Below are 22,586 nucleotides of genomic sequence, written 5' to 3'. Positions count from 1 at the left end.
AGATAGATGACCCCCCCTCAGTAACAGATGTGTTCTGGGTCTGTCCCATCCAGACAGGATACATGACCCCCCCCCCCCCCCCCCCCCCTCAGTACCAGATGTGTTCTGGGTCTGTCCCATCCAGACAGGATACATGACCCCCCCTCCTTCAGTAACAGATGTGTTCTGGGTCTGTCACATCCAGACAGGATACATGACCCCCCCCCCCCCAGATGTGTTCTCAGTAACAGATGTGTTCTGGGTCTGTCCCATCCAGACAGGATACATGACCCCTCCCCCCTCAGTAACAGATGTGTTCTGGGTCTGTCTCATCCAGACAGGATAGATGACCCCCCCTCAGTAACAGATGTGTTCTGGGTCTGTCCCCTCCCCCCTCAGTAACAGATGTGTTCTGGGTCTGTCTCATCCAGACAGGATAGATGACCCCCCCTCAGTAACAGATGTGTTCTGGGTCTCTTATCCAGACAGGATACATGACCCCCCCCCCCCCTCCCCTCAGTACCAGATGTGTTCTGGGTCTGTCCCATCCAGACAGGATAGATAACCCCCTCAGTACCAGATGTGTTCTGGGTCTGTCCCATCCAGACAGGATAGATAACCCCCTCAGTACCAGATGTGTTCTGGGTCTGTCCCCTCCCCCCTCAGTAACAGATGTGTTCTGGATCTGTCTCATCCAGACAGGATAGATGACCCCCCCTCAGTAACAGATGTGTTCTGGGTCTCTTATCCAGACAGGATACATGACCCCCCCCCCCCCCCCCCCCCTTCTCCCCTCAGTACCAGATGTGTTCTGGGTCTGTCCCATCCAGACAGGATAGATAACCCCCTCAGTACCAGATGTGTTCTGGGTCTGTCCCATCCAGACAGGATAGATAACCCCCTCAGTACCAGATGTGTTCTGGGTAAAGATAATCTTCAGTTGCAGTCTGGCATTTAAAACAAAAACATACAGAAAAATATAAAATAACCTCAAATGACAGAACATAGATTTTGGTTGAATATTGTGCAGTAATAACCTCATCAGATGTGAGAATCTGTTTCCCCATCACACAACAGACCTTCTGACCTTCTGTGAACCCTGACCTCCACCTCTGTACCCCACCCCTTCCTGGACCTATGGGTCGGGTCAGGAGTGTTGTGGTAGTGACGAGGGGCCCCGGGTCGGGTCAGGAGTGTTGTGGTAGTGACGAGGGGCCCTGGGTCGGGTCAGGAGTGTTGTGGTAGTGACGAGGGGCCCTGGGTCGGGTCAGGAGTGTTGTGGTAGTGACGAGGGGCCCTGGGTCGGGTCAGGAGTGTTGTGGTAGTGACGAGGGGCCCTGGGTCGGGTCAGAGGTTCTTTATGTACCCTGTTAGATGAATAAGGAGCTTGTATAATATGTAGTACCTAGTTGAAGCAATACAAGCGGACAGGAAGTCCTGGGAAACCAGGAAACCATTAGAAAGGAGCTCAAATCAAAATTTCTGTTACTATGGAAACCAGCTGACTGGTTACTATGGGGATCACTGATCCACTACAAAATGGCTGCCCAGGCTGCAGAGTGCCGTGGTGCAGTAGCTGTCTGTCACCTCCAGGGAGCGTCATCCTGCCTCACCACTCCCTCCATCCATTGTTCCGGGCGTTGTCACGGTGTTATTTGGCGTCAGATAGTTCCATCTACGTGTTTTAAATGTTCTTCCAGCCTCGTAAAAACAAACTGTTTGTATCTTCTGGATTTAAGGCAACTTATCATGTTTGTGATGGTTTTAATAAAACGTTTTCTTAAAAAATTAAAAATAAATGTACAAATGTTTGAATACAAACCTCTACGGCGTATCCAGTAAACGCTGTATAGAAAATATATAGATATGCTTTTTTCTATTTTTAAAATGTACAAATGTTCCCGGAGCTCTTTCTTCCACCCCGAGCTTCCCGTTTCTCTGTTCATATGTTCTGTACATCCCTCAGCAGCCTCCTCTCCTCCCCCTCTTTTTAGAAACACAATATCAACAGTTGTTATGTACAGCGAGGGGTTTCAGGAGGAGTCTGTGCAGGGTGATGGGGGCGGGGGGTAGAGGTGGTGAGAGTAGGAGCGCTCCGTATAGGGGGAGGGGGGGCAGCTCTCACAGTTCTCCTCCGCTGACAGGTACTGGCTGCGGGGGGTGGGGGGTGGGGGGAAGGGTTCCGAGTCGTAGTTCAGGTCGCTGGTGTAACCTTTGGCGACGCCGGAGTTGGAGGTGGGCGGGGCGCGGCGTCCGGGGGTGTAGTCGCTGTCGCAGACGTCCGTGGAGCAGGGGGTTGTGGGAGGGGCGAAGTGACTGTAGGTGTAGGGACGGTAACTGGGGACAGGAAGGAGAGCAGATACATTAATTAGCCTGACAGAAGAAGAGATCAGTCTCCAGACACAAGTTACCAACCTGTTGGACAGTTACATGACTGACTGTTTGAAGAAGAGATCAGTCTCCAGACACAAGTTAATATTACCATAATATCACTATTATAATATTAACATAATATTAACATAATATCACTACTATAATATTAACATTATATCACTATTATAATATTAACATAATGTCATTACTATAATATTAACATTATATCACTATTATAATATTAACATAATATCACTACTATAATATTAACATTATATCACTATTATAATATTAACATAATGTCATTACTATAATATTAACATTATATTACTACTATAATATTAACATAATATCATTACTATAATATTAACATTATATCACTATTATAATATCATTACTATAATATTAACATAATATCATTACTATAATATTAACATTATATCACTATTATAATATTAAAATAATGTCATTACTATAATATTAACATTATATTACTACTATAATATTAACATAATATCATTACTATAATATTAACATAATATCATTACTATAATATTAACATTATATCACTATTATAATATTAACATAATGTCATTACTATAATATTAACATTATATTACTACTATAATATTAACATAATATCATTACTATAATATTAACATAATATCATTACTATAATATTAACATAATATCACTACTATAATATCATTACTATAATATTAACATAATATCATTACTATAATATTAACATAATATCACTACTATAATATTAACATAATGTCATTACTATAATATTAACATTATATCATTACTATAATATTAACATAATATCACTACTATAATATCATTACTATAATATTAACATAATATCATTACTATAATATTAACATAATATCACTACTATAATATTAACATTATATCACTATTATAATATTAACATAATGTCATTACTATAATATTAACATTATATCATTACTATAATATTAACATAATATCACTACTATAATATCATTACTATAATATTAACATAATATCATTACTATAATATTAACATAATATCACTACTATAATATTAACATTATATCACTATTATAATATTAACATAATATCATTACTATAATATTAACATTATATCACTACTATAATATTAACATAATATCACTACTATAATATTAACATTATATTACTACTATAATATTAACATTATATCATTACTATACTATTAAACATTATATCACTACTATAATATTAACATTATATTACTACTATAATATTAACATTATATTACTACTATAATATTAAACATTATATCATTACTATAATATTAACATAATATCATTACTATAATATCATTACTATAATATTAACATAATATCACTATTATAATATTAACATAATATCACTATTATAATATTAACATAATATCACTACTATAATATTAACATTATATCACTATTATAATATTAACATTATATCACTATTATAATATTAACATTATATCACTATTATAATATTAACATTATATCACTATTATAATATTAACATAATATCACTATTATAATATTAACATAATATCACTACTATAATATTAACATAATATCACTATTATAATATTAACATAATATTACTACTATAATATTAACATAATATCACTACTATAATATTAACATAATATCACTATTATAATATTAACATAATATTACTACTATAATATTAACATTATATCATTACTATAATATTAACATTATATCACTACTATAATATTAACATAATATCACTACTATAATATTAACATAATATTACTACTATAATATTAAACATTATATTACTACTATAATATCATTACTATAATATTAACATTATATTACTACTATAATATTAACATAATATTACTACTATAATATTAACATTATATTACTACCATAACATTATATTACTACCATAACATTATATTACTACCATAACATTATATTACTATAATATTAACATTATATTACTACCATAATATTAAACATTATATTACTACCATAATATTAAACATTATATTACTACTATAATATTAACATTATATTACTATTATAATATTAACATTATATTACTACCATAACATTATATTACTACCATAACATTATATTACTACCATAACATTATATTACTATAATATTAACATTATATTACTACTATAATATTAACATTATATTACTACCATAACATTATATTACTACTATAATATTAACATTATATTACTACCATAACATTATATTACTATAATATTAACATTATATTACTACCATAATATTAAACATTATATTACTACCATAATATTAAACATTATATTACTACTATAATATTAACATTATATTACTACTTTAATATTAACATTATATTACTACCATAACATTATATTACTACCATAACATTATATTACTACCATAACATTATATTACTACTATAATATTAAACATTATATTACTACTATAATATTAACATTATATTACTGCTATAATATTAACATTATAGTACTACCATAACATTATATTACTACCATAACATTATATTACTACTATAATATTAACATTATATTACTACTATAATATTAACATTATATTACTACCATAACATTATATTACTACCATAACATTATATTACTACCATAACATTATATTACTACTATAATATTAAACATTATATTACTACTATAATATTAACATTATATTACTACCATAACATTATATTACTACCATAACATTATATTACTACCATAACATTATATTACTACCATAATATTAAACATTATATTACTACTATAATATTATATTACTACCATAACATTATATTACTACCATAATATTAAACATTATATTACTACTATAATATTAACATTATATTACTACTATAATATTAACATTATATTACTACTATAATATTAGCATAATATCACTATAATATTAGCATAATATCACTAATATTAGCATAATATCACTATAATATTAGCATAATTTTACAATAATATTAACATAATATTACCATTATATTACTACTATAATATTACCATTATATCACTATTATAATACTACCATTATATTACTACTATAATATTAACATAATATCATTACTATAATATTAACATAATATTACTACTATAATATAACATTATATTACTACTATAATATTAACATAATATTACTACTATAATATAACATTATATCACCACTATAATATTACCATTATATTACCACTATAATATTAACATTATATTACTATAATGAGAGACAACCGTGGCAGGGAGAGACAACCGTGGCGGGGAGAGACAACCGTGGCGGGGAGAGACAACCGTGGCGGGGAGAGACAACCGTGGCGGGGAGAGACAACCGTGGCGGGGAGAGACAACCGTGGCGGGGAGAGACAACCGTGGCGGGGAGAGACAACCGTGGCGGGGAGAGACAACCGTGGCGGGGAGAGACAACCGTGGCGGGGAGAGACAACCGTGGCGGGGAGAGACAACCGTGGCGGGGAGAGACAACCGTGGCGGGGAGAGACAACCGTGGCGGGGAGAGACAACCGTGGCGGGGAGAGACAACCGTGGCGGGGAGAGACAACCGTGGCGGGGAGAGACAACCGTGGCGGGGAGAGACAACCGTGGCGGGGAGAGACAACCGTGGCGGGGAGAGACAACCGTGGCAGGGAGAGACAACCGTGGCAGGGAGAGACAACCGTGGCAGGGAGAGACAACCGTGGCGAGGAGCAGAGGGTTACCTGTATGAACGGTGCGTTGACGGGCTGTTGGAGGAGTAGCCAAACTCCATGGTGTACTGAGACCTGACGGTCGCAGGAGATGGAGGAGGGTTCAGGATCTGGAGAGGAGACAGAGGAGAGAAAGAAGAGAAGAGGAGACGGAGGAGAGGAGAGGAGAGAAGGAGAGAAAAGAGGAGAGGAGAGAAGAGGAAAGAGGAGAGAAAGAAGAGAAGAGGAGACGGAGGAGAGGGAGGAGAGAAGAGGAGAGGAGAGGAGAGAAAGGAGAGAGAGGGAGGAGAGAGAGGGAGGAGAGAGGAGATGGAGGGAGGAGAGAGAGGGGAGAAGAGGAGAGGAAGGAGAGAAGAGGAGAGAGAGAGGGAGAAGAGAGGGAGGAGAAAGAGAGGGAGAAGAGAGGGAGGAGATGGAGGGAGGAGAGAGGGAGGAGATGGAGAGAGGAGAGAGGAGAGAGGAGAGAGAGAAGAGGAGAGAAGAGAGAAGAGGAGAGAAGAGAGAAGAGGAGAGAAGAGAGAAGAGGAGAGAAGAGGAGAGAAGAGGAGAGAAGAGGAGAGAAGAGAAGAGGAGAGAGGGAGGAGAGAGGGAGGAGAGAGGGAGGAGAGGGAGGAGAGAGGGAGGAGAGAGGGAGGAGAGAGGGAGGAGAGATGGAGGAGAGATGGAGGAGAGAAGATGAGAAGGAGGAGAGAAGAGGAGAAGGAGGAGAGAAGAGGAGAAGGAGGAGAGAAGAGGAGAAAGAGGGACATGGAGATAGAAGTTCAAAATCAAATCGTTATTCATCACATGCGCCAAATAGAACAGGTGTAACATTTACAGTGAGATGTTGACTTATGAACTATTTCCCACAACGCAGTTAAAATGTTACTAAATAAATAAAGGAAATAGAGTCAATGAGCAGGGGTACCAGTACCAGGTCAACGTGCAGGGGTACCAGTACCGAGTCAACGGGCAGGGGTACCAGTACAGAGTCAACGGGCAGGGGTACCAGTACAGAGTCAACGCGTAGGGGTACCAGTACAGAGTCAACGTGTAGGGGTACCAGGTAGTTGAGGTAATATGTACATGTAGGTAGATGTAAAGTGACTAGACAATCAGGATAGATAATGAACAGTAACAGCAGTGCGTTGTGCTGAACGCTCCCCTAATGAGGTAACATAACTGAACTAGTCGTGCTGAACGCGCCCCTAATGAGGTAACATAACTGAACTAGTCGTGCTGAATGCGCCCCTAATGAGGTAACATAACTGAACTAGTCGTGCTGAATGCGCCCCTAATGAGGTAACATAACTGAACTAGTCGTGCTGAACGCACCCCTAATGAGGTAACATAACTGAACTAGTTGTGCTGAACGCGCCCCTAATGAGGTAACATAACTGAACCTGTCGTGCTGAACGCGCCCCTAATGAGGTAACATAACTGAACTAGTCGTGCTGAACGCTCCCCTAATGAGGTAACATAACTGAACTAGTCGTGCTGAATGCGCCCCTAATGAGGTAACATAACTGAACTAGTCGTGCTGAACGCACCCCTAATGAGGTAACATAACGGAACTAGTTGTGCTGAACGCGCACCTAATGAGGTAACATAACTGAACTAGTTGTGCTGAACGCGCCCCTAATAAGGTAACATAACTGAACTAGTCGTGCTGAACGCGCCCCTAATGAGGTAACATAACTGAACTAGTCGTGCTGAACGCGCCCCTAATGAGGTAACATAACTGAACTAGTCGTGCTGACCGCGCCCCTAATGAGGTAACATAACTGAACTAGTCGTGCTGACCGCACCCCTAATGAGGTAACATAACTGAACTAGTCGTGCTGAACCCACCCCTAATGAGGTAACATAACTGAACTAGTTGTGCTGAACGCGCCCCTAATGAGGTAACATAACTGAACTAGTTGTGCTGAACCCGACCCTAATGAGGTAACATAACTGAACTAGTTGTGCTGACCGCGCCCCTAATGAGGTAACATAACTGAACTAGTCGTGCTGAACGCGCCCCTAATGAGGTAACATTGCTGAACGCGCCCCTAATGAGGTAACATAACTGAACTAGTTGTGCTAACCGCGCCCCTAATGAGGTAACATAACTGAACTAGTCGTGCTGAACGCGCCCCTAATGAGGTAACATAACTGAACTAGTCGTGCTGACCGCGCCCCTAATGAGGTAACATAACTGAACTAGTCGTGCTGACCGCGCCCCTAATGAGGTAACATAACTGAACTAGTCGTGCTGAACCCGCCCTAATGAGGTAACATAACTGAACTAGTTGTGCTGAACGCGCCCCTAATGAGGTAACATACCTGAACTAGTCGTGCTGAACGCGCCCCTAATGAGGTAACATAACTGAACTAGTCGTGCTGAACGCGCCCCTAATGAGGTAACATAACTGAACTAGGTTGAGCCTAAACAAATGGTTAACGGTCCGGTTCGCCAGGAGTCTAGTTTCAGAACTGCCCTTATTATGAGTCATATCTTTTGAACGGTACGGGCCAGAACCTGGCTATGAAACGCAGTAGGCTAAGTGGGAGGGTTGAGGGGCCCTGTGGGAGGATTGAGTGGGAGGGTTGAGGGGACCTGGCTATGAAACACAGTAGGCTAGGTGGGAGGGTTGAGGGGACCTGGCTATGAAACGCAGTAGGCTAAGTGGGAGGTTTGAGGGAACCCTGGCTATGAAATGCAGTAGGCTAGGTGGGAGGGTTGAGGGGCCTGGCTATGAAACGCAGTAGGCTAGGTGGGAGGGTTGAGGGGACCTGGCTATGAAATGCAGTAGGCTAGGTGGGAGGGCTGAGGGGACCTGGCTATGAAACGCAGTAGGCTAGGTGGCAGGGCTGAGGGGACCTGGCTATGAAACGCAGTAGGCTAGGTGGGAGGTTTGAGGGGACCTGGCTATGAAATGCAGTAGGCAAGGTGGGAGGGTTGAGGGGAAGTGGCTATGAAACGCAGTAGGCTAGGTGGCAGAGCTGAGGGGACCTGGCTATGAAACGCAGTAGGCTAGGTGGCAAGGCTGAGGGGACCTGGCTATGAAACGCAGTAGGCTAGGTGGGAGGGTTGAGGGGACCTGGCTATGAAACGCAGTAGGCTAGGTGGGAGGGTTGAGTGAGACTACAAATTGAAAGACGGCCTACTTTTCCAGACTCAAGGGACAGAAGAACATACCTGGACTGTTTAACTATTCAACTCAATACTGCTATAGTTTCTCATTAGAACATACCTGTTATTCAACCCAATGCTGATATAGTTTCTCATTAAAACATACCTGTTATTCAACTCAATGCTGATATAGTTTCTCATTAGAACATACCTGTTATTCAACCCAATGCTGATATAGTTTCTCATTAGAACATACCTGTTATTCAACTCAATGCTGATATAGTTTCTCATTAGAACATACCTGTTATTCAACTCAATGCTGATATAGTTTCTCATTAAAACATACCTGTTGTTTAACTATTCAACCCAATGCTGCTATAGTTTCTCATTTGGTAATGCAGGTTGTGTTGGTTAACCAGGAAAAGGGAAGCTAACTAGATTACTGGTGGGGACTGGTTCGGGGAAGCAGGGGAGGCGCCTGGCGATATGCATTTAGTCAGTCCATCTTTTCCTGGTCCACTCAGTCAGTTATAGTCTTGTCAATTGCCACAGAAAAATACAAATTTGACGGGAATTTGAGTCACTACTCTTTTGTTGACGAAATTAACACTGGTTTAAAGTGTGAGTCTGTATTTTTTAATTTAACCTTTATTTATCTAGGCAAGTCCGTTAAGAACAAATTATTATTTACAATGACGGCCAAGCCCAGACGGCGATGTGGGCCAATTGTGCCCCGTCCTATGGGACTCCCAATCACGGCCGGTTGTGAAACAGCCAGGATTCAAACCAGGGTCTGTAGTAACGCTGTAAGGTGTGTGTGTCTGTAAGAGGTGTGTGTGTGTGTGTCGTACCGGGGGGAAGTACGTGCCCTTGGTGGAGGAGGAGCTTGAGGAGGAGGCTCCAGTTACGTGGGCGCGGTCGTAAGGGGGGCCACTGGACCCGCCCATGATGCTCAACGAACCAATCACAGACTTCCCCCTGGACATACCTGAAGACAAGACAAAGTAGCAGGAGTCAACAAGACAAAGTAGCAGGAGTCAACAAGACAAAGTAGCAGGAGTCAACAAGACAAAGTAGCAGGAGTCAACAAGACAAAGTAGCAGGAGTCAACAAGACAAAGTAGCAGGAGTCAACAAGACAAAGTAGCAGGAGTCAACAACACAAAGTAGCAGGAGTCAATAACAACAAAGTAGCAGGAGTCAATAACAACAAAGTAGCAGGAGTCAATAACAACAAAGTAGCAGGAGTCAACAAGACAAAGTAGAAGGAGTCAATAACAACAAAGTAGCAGGAGTCAACAACACAAAGTAGCAGGAGTCAACAAGACAAAGTAGAAGGAGTCAATAACAACAAAGTAGCAGGAGTCAACAAGACAAAGTAGCAGGAGTCAATAACAACAAAGTAGCAGGAGTCAACAACACAAAGTATCAGGAGTCAACAAGACAAAGTAGAAGGAGTCAATAACACAAAGTAGCAGGAGTCAACAAGACAAAGTAGAAGGAGTCAATAACACAAAGTAGCAGGAGTCAATAACAAGACAATCAAGTATTTCTCATATAACACTAACAGTAAACAGGTTTGGACTGACGTCATGAGGTTTGGACTGGGGGTTATGAGGTTTGGACTGACGTCATGAGGTTTGGACTGGGGGTTATGAGGTTTGGACTGACGTCATGAGGTTTGGACTGACGTCATGAGGTTTGGACTGGGGTCATGAGGTTTGGACTGGGGGTTATGAGGTTTGGACTGGGGGTTATGAGGTTTGGACTGACGTCATGAGGTTTGGACTGACGTTGTGAGGTTTGGACTGGGGGTTATGAGGTTTGGACTGGGGGTTATGAGGTTTGGACTGGGGGTTATGAGGTTTGGACTGACGTCATGAGGTTTGGACTGACGTCATGAGGTTTGGACTGGGGGTTATGAGGTTTGGACTGGGGGTTATGAGGTTTGGACTGGGGGTTATGAGGTTTGGACTGGGGTGTCTCATCAAATTGTATTGGTCACATGCAGATTGTAGCTATAGATGGTGATATCTCTCTAGGAGCTGATCCATCTGTCTGTGTGGTGTGGCGAGCGGTCCTACCTGGCAGAGACCCGGACAGAGAGGCAGGGTGAGGTACATAACCCAGAGAAACAGAAGGGCCGTGGACCACCAAGTCATTGGTTACCGTCTCCCTGTCATCCTTCATCTGGGGACAGAGCACGCGCTGGCACACCAAGTAGATGGCGCCCACCACAAACAGCGCCATGACAACCCCCACAATGGAGCCGATGGTGTTGGTGGGCTGGGAGGACGGCTCTTCAGTCGGGTCTGGGGGGGGGGCAGAGGAGGTGCTTACTAGAAGGACATTATTCCATGTTTAGTTGAGAGATCCAGCAGGTGAAATACTACCTTTTAGGCAGGTAGTTGGAACACATTCTTCACCCCATCATGTAGACACACTATAGATAAACTGGTCTAGGATCAGATCTGTCATGTAGACACACTATAGATAAACTGGTCTAGGATCAGATCTGTCATGAGGACACACTATAGATAAACTGGTCTAGGATCAGATCTGTCATAAGGACACACTATAGAAAAACCTCCCTCTTCCTCATGAGAGAAACTGTCCTAGGATCAGATCTGTCATGTAGACACACTATAGAAAAACCTCCCTCTTCCTCATGAGAGAAACTGTCCTAGGATCAGATCTGTCATGTAGACGCACTATAGAAAACACTCCCTCGTGAGATAAACTGTCCTAGGATCAGATCTATAATTGAATAGACTTACAGCAGCCCATCTCGTCCGAGTTGTCAGAGCAGTCTGTTGAGTGGTCACACTTCTGATGTTTCCCCACACACTGACCGCTAGAACAGCTGAAGTGGTCCGGAGAGCAACGCACTAGAGAGGGTTAAACCACGCTAAATTAAACCAGGTTTAAACCAGGTTCAACCAGGTTCAGCAGTAATCTACATTAGACTGGAGAGGGTTAAACCACGGTAAATTAAACCAGGTTTAAACCAGGTTAAACCAGGTTCAGCAGTAATCTACATTAGACTGGAGAGGGTTAAACCACGGTAAATTAAACCAGGTTTAAACCAGGTTAAACCAGGTTCAGCAGTAATCTACATTAGACTGGAGAGGGTTAAACCACGGTAAATTAAACCAGGTTAAACCAGGTTCAGCAGTAATCTACATTAGACTGGAGAGGGTTAAACCACGGTAACAACAAATTAAACCACGGTAACAACAAATTAAACCAGGTTAAACCAGGTTCAGCAGTAATCTACATTAGACTGGAGAGGGTTAAACCACGGTAACAACAAATTAAACCACGGTAACAACAAATTAAACCAGGTTAAACCAGGTTCAGCAGTAATCTACATTAGACTGGAGAGGGTTAAACCACGGTAACAACAAATTAAACCACGGTAACAACAAATTAAACCAGGTTAAACCAGGTTCAGCAGTAATCTACATTAGACTGGAGAGGAGAGGGTTAAACCCGGTTCAATAACACACACGTGTGTGAGATGTGTCTCTCCCTCTCTGTGTGTGTTCCTGTCTTACCTTCACATTTGTTCTCGTCTGAACGATCCTGACAGTTGACCTCTCCGTTGCAGCGGAGGCTGAGGTCAACACACTGTCTGGAGTCACACTGAAACTCTGAATCTGAACAGACAGGACAGTCTCCCTCGTCGCTGCTGTCATCACACTCTGGGTAGCCGTCACACCGCCACGCGTGGGGAATACAGTCCACCTCCCCGGATACACAGGAGAACTGTTCTGGAGAACAGGTGGGGGGTTCTGGGGGAGGAGAGGAGAGACAGGTTACAACTGTTCTGGGGGAGGAGAGGAGAGACAGGTTACAACTGTTCTGGGGGAGGAGAGGAGAGACAGGTTACAACTGTTCTGGGGGAGGAGAGGAGAGACAGGTTACAACTGTTCTGGGGGAGGAGAGGAGAGACAGGTTACAACTGTTCTGGGGGAGGAGAGGAGAGACAGGTTACAACTGTTCTGGGGGAGGAGAGACAGGTTACAACTGTTCTGGGGGAGGAGAGACAGGTTACAACTGTTCTGGGGGAGGAGAGGAGAGACAGGTTACAACTGTTCTGGGGGAGGAGAGACAGGTTACAACTGTTCTGGGGGAGGAGAGGAGAGACAGGTTACAACTGTTCTGGGGGAGGAGAGGAGAGACAGGTTACAACTGTTCTGGGGGAGGAGAGGAGAGACAGGTTACAACTGTTCTGGGGGAGGAGAGACAGGTTACAACTGTTCTGGGGGAGGAGAGACAGGTTACAACTGTTCTGGGGGAGGAGAGACAGGTTACAACTGTTCTGGGGGAGGAGAGACAGGTTACAACTGTTCTGGGGGAGGAGAGACAGGTTACAACTGTTCTGGGGGAGGAGAGACAGGTTACAACTGTTCTGGGGGAGGAGAGACAGGTTACAACTGTTCTGGGGGAGGAGAGACAGTCTAATGTGAACACAGTTGTAACCTAACACACAATGCTCTACGTGTTACGGTAGGGATATCATTTCATGTCAGTCCATCTTCATAGTTCACTATCAAGTGTAAAGCTGTGACCAGCAGCACAGGGTCAGAGGTCAGGGGTTCTACCTCCACAGGAGAGTTCATTCTGCAGCAGGACCAGATGAACAGGACAGGAGCAGCGTGTGGTTCCGTCTCCCTTGACGATACAGATGTGAGAACAGCCTCCGTTGTCCCAGGTACAAGGGTGCTTACCTGAAGGAGAGGAGTGAGGTCAGAGTTCAGGAACAACATGGAGAAAGTTGATCTCTGAGACCAGAGGTGTCAACAGTCCTATACTAGTACTGGGCCTGTTTCCACAAACCATCTTAAGTCTAAGTTCATCATTCGAACGTTAGGATCACCGTTAAATCTCAACTGAATTATTGTTGCACTTCACAACGCTTGTGGTCTAACGCCTGCCTCGGTCAGACCACTCGTAGGTCTAATCTAACGCCTGCCTCGGTCAGACCACTCGCAGGTCTAATCTAACGCCTGCCTCGGTCAGACCACTCGCAGGTCTAATCTAACGCCTGCCTCGGTCAGACCACTCGCAGGTCTAATCTAACGCCTGCCTCGGTCAGACCACTCGCAGGTCTAATCTAACGCCTGCCTCGGTCAGACCACTCGCAAATCTAATCTAACGCCTGCCTCGGTCAGACCACTCGCAGGTCTAACGCCTGTCTCGGTCAAACCACTCGCAGGTCTAACGCCTGTCTCGGTCAAACCACTCGCAGGTCTAACGCCTGCCTCGGTCAGACCACTCGCAGGTCTAACGCCTGCCTCGGTCAGACCACTCGCAGGTCTAACGCCTGCCTCGGTCAGACCACTCGCAGGTCTAACGCCTGCCTCGGTCAGACCACTCGCAGGTCTAACGCCTGCCTCGGTCAGACCACTCGCAGGTCTAACGCCTGCCTCGGTCAGACCACTCGCAGGTCTAACGCCTGCCTCGGTCAGACCACTCGCAGGTCTAACGCCTGCCTCGGTCAGACCACTCGCAGGTCTAACGCCTGCCTCGGTCAGACCACTCGCAGGTCTAACGCCTGCCTCGGTCAGACCACTCGCAGGTCTAACGCCTGCCTCGGTCAGACCACTCGCAGGTCTAACGCCTGCCTCGGTCAGACCACTCGCAGGTCTAACGCCTGCCTCGGTCAGACCACTCGCAGGTCTAACGCCTGCCTCGGTCAGACCACTCGCAGGTCTAACGCCTGCCTCGGTCAGACCACTCGCAGGTCTAACGCCTGCCTCGGTCAGACCACTCGCAGGTCTAACGCCTGCCTCGGTCAGACCACTCGCAGGTCTAACGCCTGCCTCGGTCAGACCACTCGCAGGTCTAACGCCTGCCTCGGTCAGACCACTCGCAGGTCTAACGCCTGCCTCGGTCAGACCACTCGCAGGTCTAACATCTGCCTCAGTCAGACCACTCGCAGGTCTAACACCTGCCTCAGTCAGACCACTCGTAGAACAGCTAAGAGCATTGTTAGATGCTTTCCCTCTCCTGCATCACTTTAAACACAGAAGATCTCTGCTGAACATAGAACCACACGGTTTATCCGTCTCTCTGTGACCGCCGATAACTTCAGAACAAACGAAGTTGACAAGGTTTCTGCCATTAATGCAAACAAGCGAAGTATAAAAAGATGCTTCAAATTCAAATCGAGAGGACTGTATAAAATAAAACAGTAGGCTATAGGCCTATTTAAATCACATTTAAATTAATATTTAAATCATATTTAAATGAATGTCATGTTCAATTCAGTTCTATTTTTCTACTTGTCGGCTGCTGTCTGTGATTGGTCAATATATTTCATGATGTGTAGCCTAACGTGATGAATGATGTGCCAAATCAGTGATTTAATGCATTATTAGAGGGTAAGAATTAGAATAATCCGCCTCAATGTGTGAAGCCATAGATGGTAATATCTCTGATCCATCATCAGTATTGTAGCCATAGATGGTAATATCTCTGATCCATCATCAGTATTGAAGCCATAGATGGTAATATCTCGGATCCATCAGTATTGTAGCCATAGATGGTAATATCTCTGATCCATCAGTATTGTAGCCATAGATGGTAATATATCTGATCCATCATCAGTATTGTAGCCATAGATGGTAATATCTCTGATCCATCATCAGTATTGTAGCCATAGATGGTAATATCTCTGATCCATCATCAGTATTGTAGCCATAGATGGTAATATCTCTGATCCATCAGTATTGTAGCCATAGATGGTAATATATCTGATCCATCATCAGTATTTTAGCCATAGATGGTAATATATCTGATCCATCATCAGTATTGTAGCCATAGATGGTAATATCTCTGATCCATCAGTATTGTAGCCATAGATGGTAATATCTCTGATCCATCATCAGTATTGTAGCCATAGATAGTAATATCTCTGATCCATCATCAGTATTGTAGCCAGATGGTAATATCTCTGATCCAATCAGTATTGTAGCCATAGATGGTAATATCTCGGATCCATCAGTATTGTAGCCATAGATGGTCATATCTCTGATCCATCATCAGTATTTTAGCCATAGATGGTAATATATCTGATCCATCAGTATTGTAGCCATAGATGGTAATATCTCTGATCCATCAGTATTGAAGCCATAGATGGTAATATCTCTGATCCATCAGTATTGAAGCCATAGATGGTAATATCTCTAGGAGCTGATCCATCAGTATTGAAGCCATAGATGGTAATATCTCTGATCCATCAGTATTGAAGCCATAGATGGTAATATCTCTAGGAGCTGATCCATCAGTATTGAAGCCATAGATGGTAATATCTCTAGGAGCTGATCCATCAGTATTGAAGCCATAGATGGTAATATCTCTAGGAGCTGATCCATCAGTATTGAAGCCATAGATGGTAATATCTCTAGGAGCTGATCCATCATCAGTATTGTGGAATAATGATAATGTAGAACGCTGATCTGAGAGCGACACTCCCTTTCGTTTGACCCCAACAGTATTGACATTTCCTCCAACGACAGCACTTTCTGCGTGGCGTTTTGGGAAACGCATGTTACATCGTCGGGCGTTGTAAAGAAAGATTACATTTGGTCATTTTGCAAACGCTCTGATCCAAAACGACGTACACTAATGAGTGCATATATTTTCATACTTTTTAATGGTACCGATTCCCCTGGTGGGAACGGAGCTCCCAACCTATGGCTTCGCCAGCACCATGCTATACCAACAGGCACGTGATGCATCGTTAAAACACTCCTTAGTTTCATGGCCACGGGGAAACCAGGACTTCTATGAGCAGGTCTTAATGGACCACAGAATGACAGTGGAACAATACCCTTCTATATCACCTCATTTATATTTGGACAATTCAAACAAGGTTATTATTCTAGGTCAAGGTACTGTACTCATGTCTAGCTGCTGAGTAGAGGGGTCAGAGGTCAGAATACTATCTGTACTTATGTCTAGCTGCTGAGTAGAGAGGTCAGGGGTTAGAGGTCAGAATACAATCTGTACTTTCATGTCTAGCTGCTGAGTAGAGGGGTCAAAGGTCAGAATACTTACTGTACTCATGTCTAGCTGCTAAGTAGAGGGGTCAGGGGTCAGAATACTATCTGTACTCTCATGTCTAGCTGCTGAGTAGAGGGTCAGGGGTTAGAGGTCAGAATACTATCTGTACTCTCATGTCTAGCTGCTAAGTAGAGGGGTCAGGGGTCAGAATACTATCTGTACTCTCATGTCTAGCTGCTGAGTAGAGGGGTCAGGGGTTAGAGGTCAGAATACTATCTGTACTCTCATGTCTAGCTGCTGAGTAGAGGGGTCAGGGGTTAGAGGTCAGAATACGATCTGTACTCTCATGTCTAGCTGCTGAGTAGAGGGGTCAGAGGTCAGAATACTTACTGTACTCGCTCATGTCGAGGTCGTAGACAGCGTGAATGTCGCTGAGAGAGGCAATGCGAGCCTGGATCTTGGTCCTTCCCTCCCTGGTCGTCTTGTCGATGCGTTCGATCATCTGCTGCTGACGGTCGATCCAGTACAGGTGGTTACCAAACACCGTCAGACCAACCGGCTGGAGGATGTTGGAGTCCTCAATCACAATCCGATTGGCTCCTGGAGGAGGGGGGAGAGGCAAAACAAGGAAGAAGGTAAAAGGGTCAGGAAGTGAAGGAACGGAGCAGTGATTGGCTATGACCTCGGCCAGGCAGATCGGTGATTGGCTATGACCTCGGCCAGGCAGATCGGTGATTGGCTATGACCTCGGCCAGGCAGATCAGTGATTGGCTATGACCTCGGCCAGGCAGATCAGTGATTGGCTATGACCTCGGCCAGGCAGATCAGTGATTGGCTATGACCTCGGCCAGGCAGATCAGTGATTGGCTATGACCTCGGCCAGGCAGATCAGTGATTGGCTATGACCTCGGCCAGGCAGATCAGTGATTGGCTATGACCTCGGCCAGGCAGATCAGTGATTGGCTATGACCTCGGCCAGGCAGATCAGTGATTGGCTATGACCTCGGCCAGGCAGATCAGTGATTGGCTGACATGAGGTTGGTAGGCACCTGATAGGTCACTGCTCTCGATGCGTCGGAGGTCTGAGTCGACCCAGAACAGCTTGCCGACCTCATTGTCTATGGCCAGGGCAACAGGCTTCCCCAGGCCACTGAAGAACAACACCTCTCTCTCTGTCCCGTCGAGCGCTGCTCGTTCTATCTTAGGACTGCGCTCCTGCAGGTTGGTAAAGTACATGTACCTGGAGAGAGAGGGAGACTATATTAACAGACATTACGGCTGTGGACACCTGGAGAGGTACATCACAGTATGTCTTATGGTGCACCTACCCAACATTTTCCCAGGAACAGTCCTAACCCACATTTTCCCAGGAACAGTCCTAACCCACATTTTCCCAGGAACAGTCCTACCCCACATTTTCCCAGGAACGGTCCTACCCCACATTTTCCCAGGAACGGTCCTACCCCACATTTTCCCAGGAACAGTCCTTCCCCACATTTTCCAGGATGTCGTTATCAACACGAGGTGAAGGGTACAGTAAATGTAAAATGGCCATCAAATCAACAGTGTGATGTTCGGATTCAGTCTCGTGAACTGTCGTGTCCTCGTCTTTGGTCTAATCATTTGTGCCATATTCTCCAAACTGTTTCATTTCTACCAAACGGTTATTATACTTTTCACATTTCTTCTGGATGAATCATTTAGCCCCGTCGTACAGGCCAAGTAAAACACGACAAGGGCCCCCTCTGGGACAGGAGTCTGTCTGTGACCCCACAAAACAGAGGAAGAGAGACATCACAGAGCGTTTCCTCAACTACTAACCCTCGCTCTGGGTTGACCACGATGGCTCTGGGTCTGTCGTGTTCTCCTCTCAGCACCACTCCCACCCGGCTGCCGTCTGTCCTCGTCACGTTAATGACATTAGTGACCTCGCTGGTCCAGTAGATGAAGCGGCTGTAGATGTCGATGCTCAGGTCAAACGGCTGGAGGCCCAGGTTAGGACCGCCCACTTGGCTCCACACCACCGTCATACTCTGATAGGATAGGAGGAACAGACCGTCAGTCAAATCATACTCTGATAGGAGGAACAGACCGTCAGTCAAATCATACTCTGATAGGAGGAACAGGCAGTCAGTCAAATCATACTATGATAGGATAGGAGGAACAGACCGTCAGTCAAATCATACTATGATAGGATAGGAGGAACAGGCCGTCAGTCAAATCATACTCTGATAGGAGGAACAGACCGTCAGTCAAATCATACTATGATAGGATAGGAGGAACAGACCGTCAGTCAAATCATACTCTGATAGGAGGAACAGACCGTCAGTCAAATCATACTCTGATAGGAGGAACAGGCAGTCAGTCAAATCATACTATGATAGGATAGGAGGAACAGGCCGTCAGTCAAATCATACTATGATAGGATAGGAGGAACAGGCCGTCAGTCAAATCATACTCTGATAGGATAGGAGGAACAGGCCGTCAGTCAAATCATACTATGATAGGATAGGAGGAACAGGCCGTCAGTCAAATCATACTCTGATAGGATAGGAGGAACAGGCCGTCAGTCAAATCATACTCTGATAGGATAGGAGGAACAGGCCGTCAGTCAAATCATACTATGATAGGATAGGAGGAACAGGCCGTCAGTCAAATCATACTCTGATAGGATAGGAGGAACAGGCCGTCAGTCAAATCATACTCTGATAGGATAGGAGGAACAGGCCGTCAGTCAAATCATACTCTGATAGGATAGGAGGAACAGGCCGTCAGTCAAATCATACTATGATAGGATAGGAGGAACAGGCCGTCAGTCAAATCATACTCTGATAGGATAGGAGGAACAGGCCGTCAGTCAAATCATACTATGATAGGATAGGAGGAACAGGCCGTCAGTCAAATCATACTCTGATAGGATAGGAGGAACAGGCCGTAGGTCAAATCATACTATGATAGGATAGGAGGAACAGGCCGTCAGTCAAATCATACTATGATAGGATAGGAGGAACAGGCCGTCAGTCAAATCATACTCTGATAGGATAGGAGGAACAGGCAGTCAGTAAAATCATACTCTGATAGGATAGGAGGAACAGGCAGTCAGTAAAATCATACTCTGATCGGATAGGAGGAACAGGCCGTCAGTCAAATCATACTCTGATAGGATAGGAGGAACAGGCAGTCAGTAAAATCATACTCTGATAGGAGGAACAGGCAGTCAGTCAAATCATACTCTGATAGGATAGGAGGAACAGGCCGTCAGTCAAATCATACTCTGATAGGATAGGAGGAACAGGCCGTCAGTCAAATCATACTCTGATAGGAGGAACAGGCAGTCAGTCAAATCATACTATGATAGGATAGGAGGAACAGGCCGTCAGTCAAATCATACTCTGATAGGAGGAACAGGCCGTCAGTCAAATCATACTCTGATAGGATAGGAGGAACAGGCCGTCAGTCAAATCATACTCTGATAGGATAGGAGGAACAGGCCGTCAGTCAAATCATACTCTGATAGGATAGGAGGAACAGGCCGTCAGTCAAATCATACTCTGATAGGATAGGAGGAACAGGCCGTCAGTCAAATCATACTATGATAGGATAGGAGGAACAGGCCGTCAGTCAAATCATCCTCTGATAGGATAGGAGGAACAGGCCGTCAGTCAAATCATACTCTGATAGGATAGGAGGAACAGGCCGTCAGTCAAATCATACTCTGATAGGATAGGAGGAACAGGCCGTCAGTCAGATGATGTTGACCTGGTAAACCCGTAACACACCGTAACACAGTGATCTACGCCCCGATGTGGTTTATGGAGGCAGGGTCTGGATCAGTGGACCTACCATGTTCCCGTTCTCCTGCGCTCTGCGGATTGCGTTCTGTTTGGAGTCGATCCAGTACAGCTGTTTATCCAGGGGGTCGTAGTCTATAGCCCTGACATTCCTCAGACTGTGGATGGGAAGGATGATGTCAGGAGACTGATGCTCATCCATCACCATCCGGTTAATGGCTGACTTCTGACTGAACAAGAGGAACGACGTAGGGGCTGGAGGAGGAGAGGGGGAAGAGACCATTTACAACAATTACTTTGGATGAGAAATGAATGGAGAGAGAGAGAGACAGAGGAACGACGTAGGGGCTGGAGGAGGAGAGGGGGAAGAGACCATTACAACAATTACTTTGGATGAGAAATTAATGGAGAGAGAGAGAGACAGAGGAACGACGTAGGGGCTGGAGGAGGAGAGGGGGTAGAGACCATTACAACAATTACTTTGGATGAGAAATGAATGGAGAGAGAGAGAGACAGAGGAACGACGTAGGGGCTGGAGGAGGAGAGGGGGAAGAGACCATTACAACAATTACTTTGGATGAGAAATGAATGGAGAGAGAGACAGAGAGAGGAGAGATATGAAGAGGGAAAGAGACCGAGACAGACAGAGAGAGAATCAAGCATGTGATGTCTGAATAATGATCACAGTGGGTGGCCCAGTGGGTTCTCTATCCCCTGGTCAGCATAGCTGTGGGGGCATCTCTCCCCTGGTCAGCATAGCTGTGGGGGCATCTCTCCCCTGGTCAGCATAGCTGTGGGGGCATCTACAGTATATGACCAGCTGTATGTCAACACCCCTTCAAATTAGTGGATTCGGCTGTTTCAGCCACAGCTTTGCTGACAGGTGTATAAAATTGAGCATACAGCCATACAATCTCCATAGACAAACATTGTCAGTAGAATGACCCCTACTGAAGAGCTCAATGACTTTCATAGGATGTCATCTTTCCAACAAGTCAGTTTGTCAAATATCTGCTCTGCTAGAGCTGCCCCTGGTCAACTGTCAACTGCTGTTATTGTGAAGTGGAAAACGTCTAGGAGCAACAACGGCTCAGCCGGGAAGTGGTAGACCACACAAGCTCACAGAAACCGCTGAGTGCAGCAAGTAAAAACACTCCGTTCTCGGTTGCAACGCTCACCACCGAGTTCCAAACTGCCCCTGTTGCAACGCTCACCACCGAGTTCCAAACTGCCTCGGTTGCAACGCTCAACACCGAGTTCCAAACTGCCTCGGTTGCAACGCTCACCACCGAGTTCCAAACTGCCTCTGGAAGAAACATCAGCACAAAAACTGTTCATCGGGAGCTTCATGAAATGGGTTTCCGTGGCCGAGCAGCCCCACACAAGCCTTCAGATCAACATGGACAATGCCAAGCGTCGGCTGAAGTGGTGTAAAGCTCTGGGCAGTGGAAACACTTTGTCTGGAGTGATGAATCACGCTTCACCATCTGACAGTCTGACGGACTAATCTGGGTTAGGAGGATGCCAGGGGAACACTACCTGCCCCAATTCATAGTGCCAACTGTAAAGTTTGGTGGAGGAGGAATAATG

At 44.2% G+C, this 22,586-nt stretch overlaps 1 protein-coding gene across 1 annotated transcript in view; it reads right to left on the bottom strand.

The window, feature by feature from the left end:
• Positions 1-1,728: 1,728 nt before the first annotated feature.
• The window catches only part of LOC139392659 (low density lipoprotein receptor-related protein 6), a 73,292-nt gene continuing 52,434 nt past the window's right edge, over positions 1,729-22,586 (bottom strand). Inside the window, exons 14-24 of the mRNA XM_071140802.1 lie at positions 21,049-21,251; positions 19,027-19,238; positions 18,255-18,445; positions 17,596-17,805; positions 13,800-13,925; positions 12,750-12,986; positions 11,970-12,080; positions 11,277-11,504; positions 10,045-10,181; positions 6,109-6,206; positions 1,729-2,316 (exon numbers count right to left, since the gene is read on the bottom strand). Of these exons, the coding sequence (XP_070996903.1) occupies positions 2,013-2,316; positions 6,109-6,206; positions 10,045-10,181; positions 11,277-11,504; positions 11,970-12,080; positions 12,750-12,986; positions 13,800-13,925; positions 17,596-17,805; positions 18,255-18,445; positions 19,027-19,238; positions 21,049-21,251 (2,057 nt within the window). The 3' untranslated portion in view covers positions 1,729-2,012. The remainder of the gene's footprint in view (positions 2,317-6,108; positions 6,207-10,044; positions 10,182-11,276; positions 11,505-11,969; positions 12,081-12,749; positions 12,987-13,799; positions 13,926-17,595; positions 17,806-18,254; positions 18,446-19,026; positions 19,239-21,048; positions 21,252-22,586) is intronic.

This window comes from Oncorhynchus clarkii, chromosome 33, assembly GCF_045791955.1.
Source record: "Oncorhynchus clarkii lewisi isolate Uvic-CL-2024 chromosome 33, UVic_Ocla_1.0, whole genome shotgun sequence".
Taxonomy (NCBI): domain Eukaryota; kingdom Metazoa; phylum Chordata; class Actinopteri; order Salmoniformes; family Salmonidae; genus Oncorhynchus; species Oncorhynchus clarkii.
The sequence above is the reverse complement of the archived record's forward strand: the minus strand, read 5'-3'. Positions and strand labels throughout refer to the sequence as shown.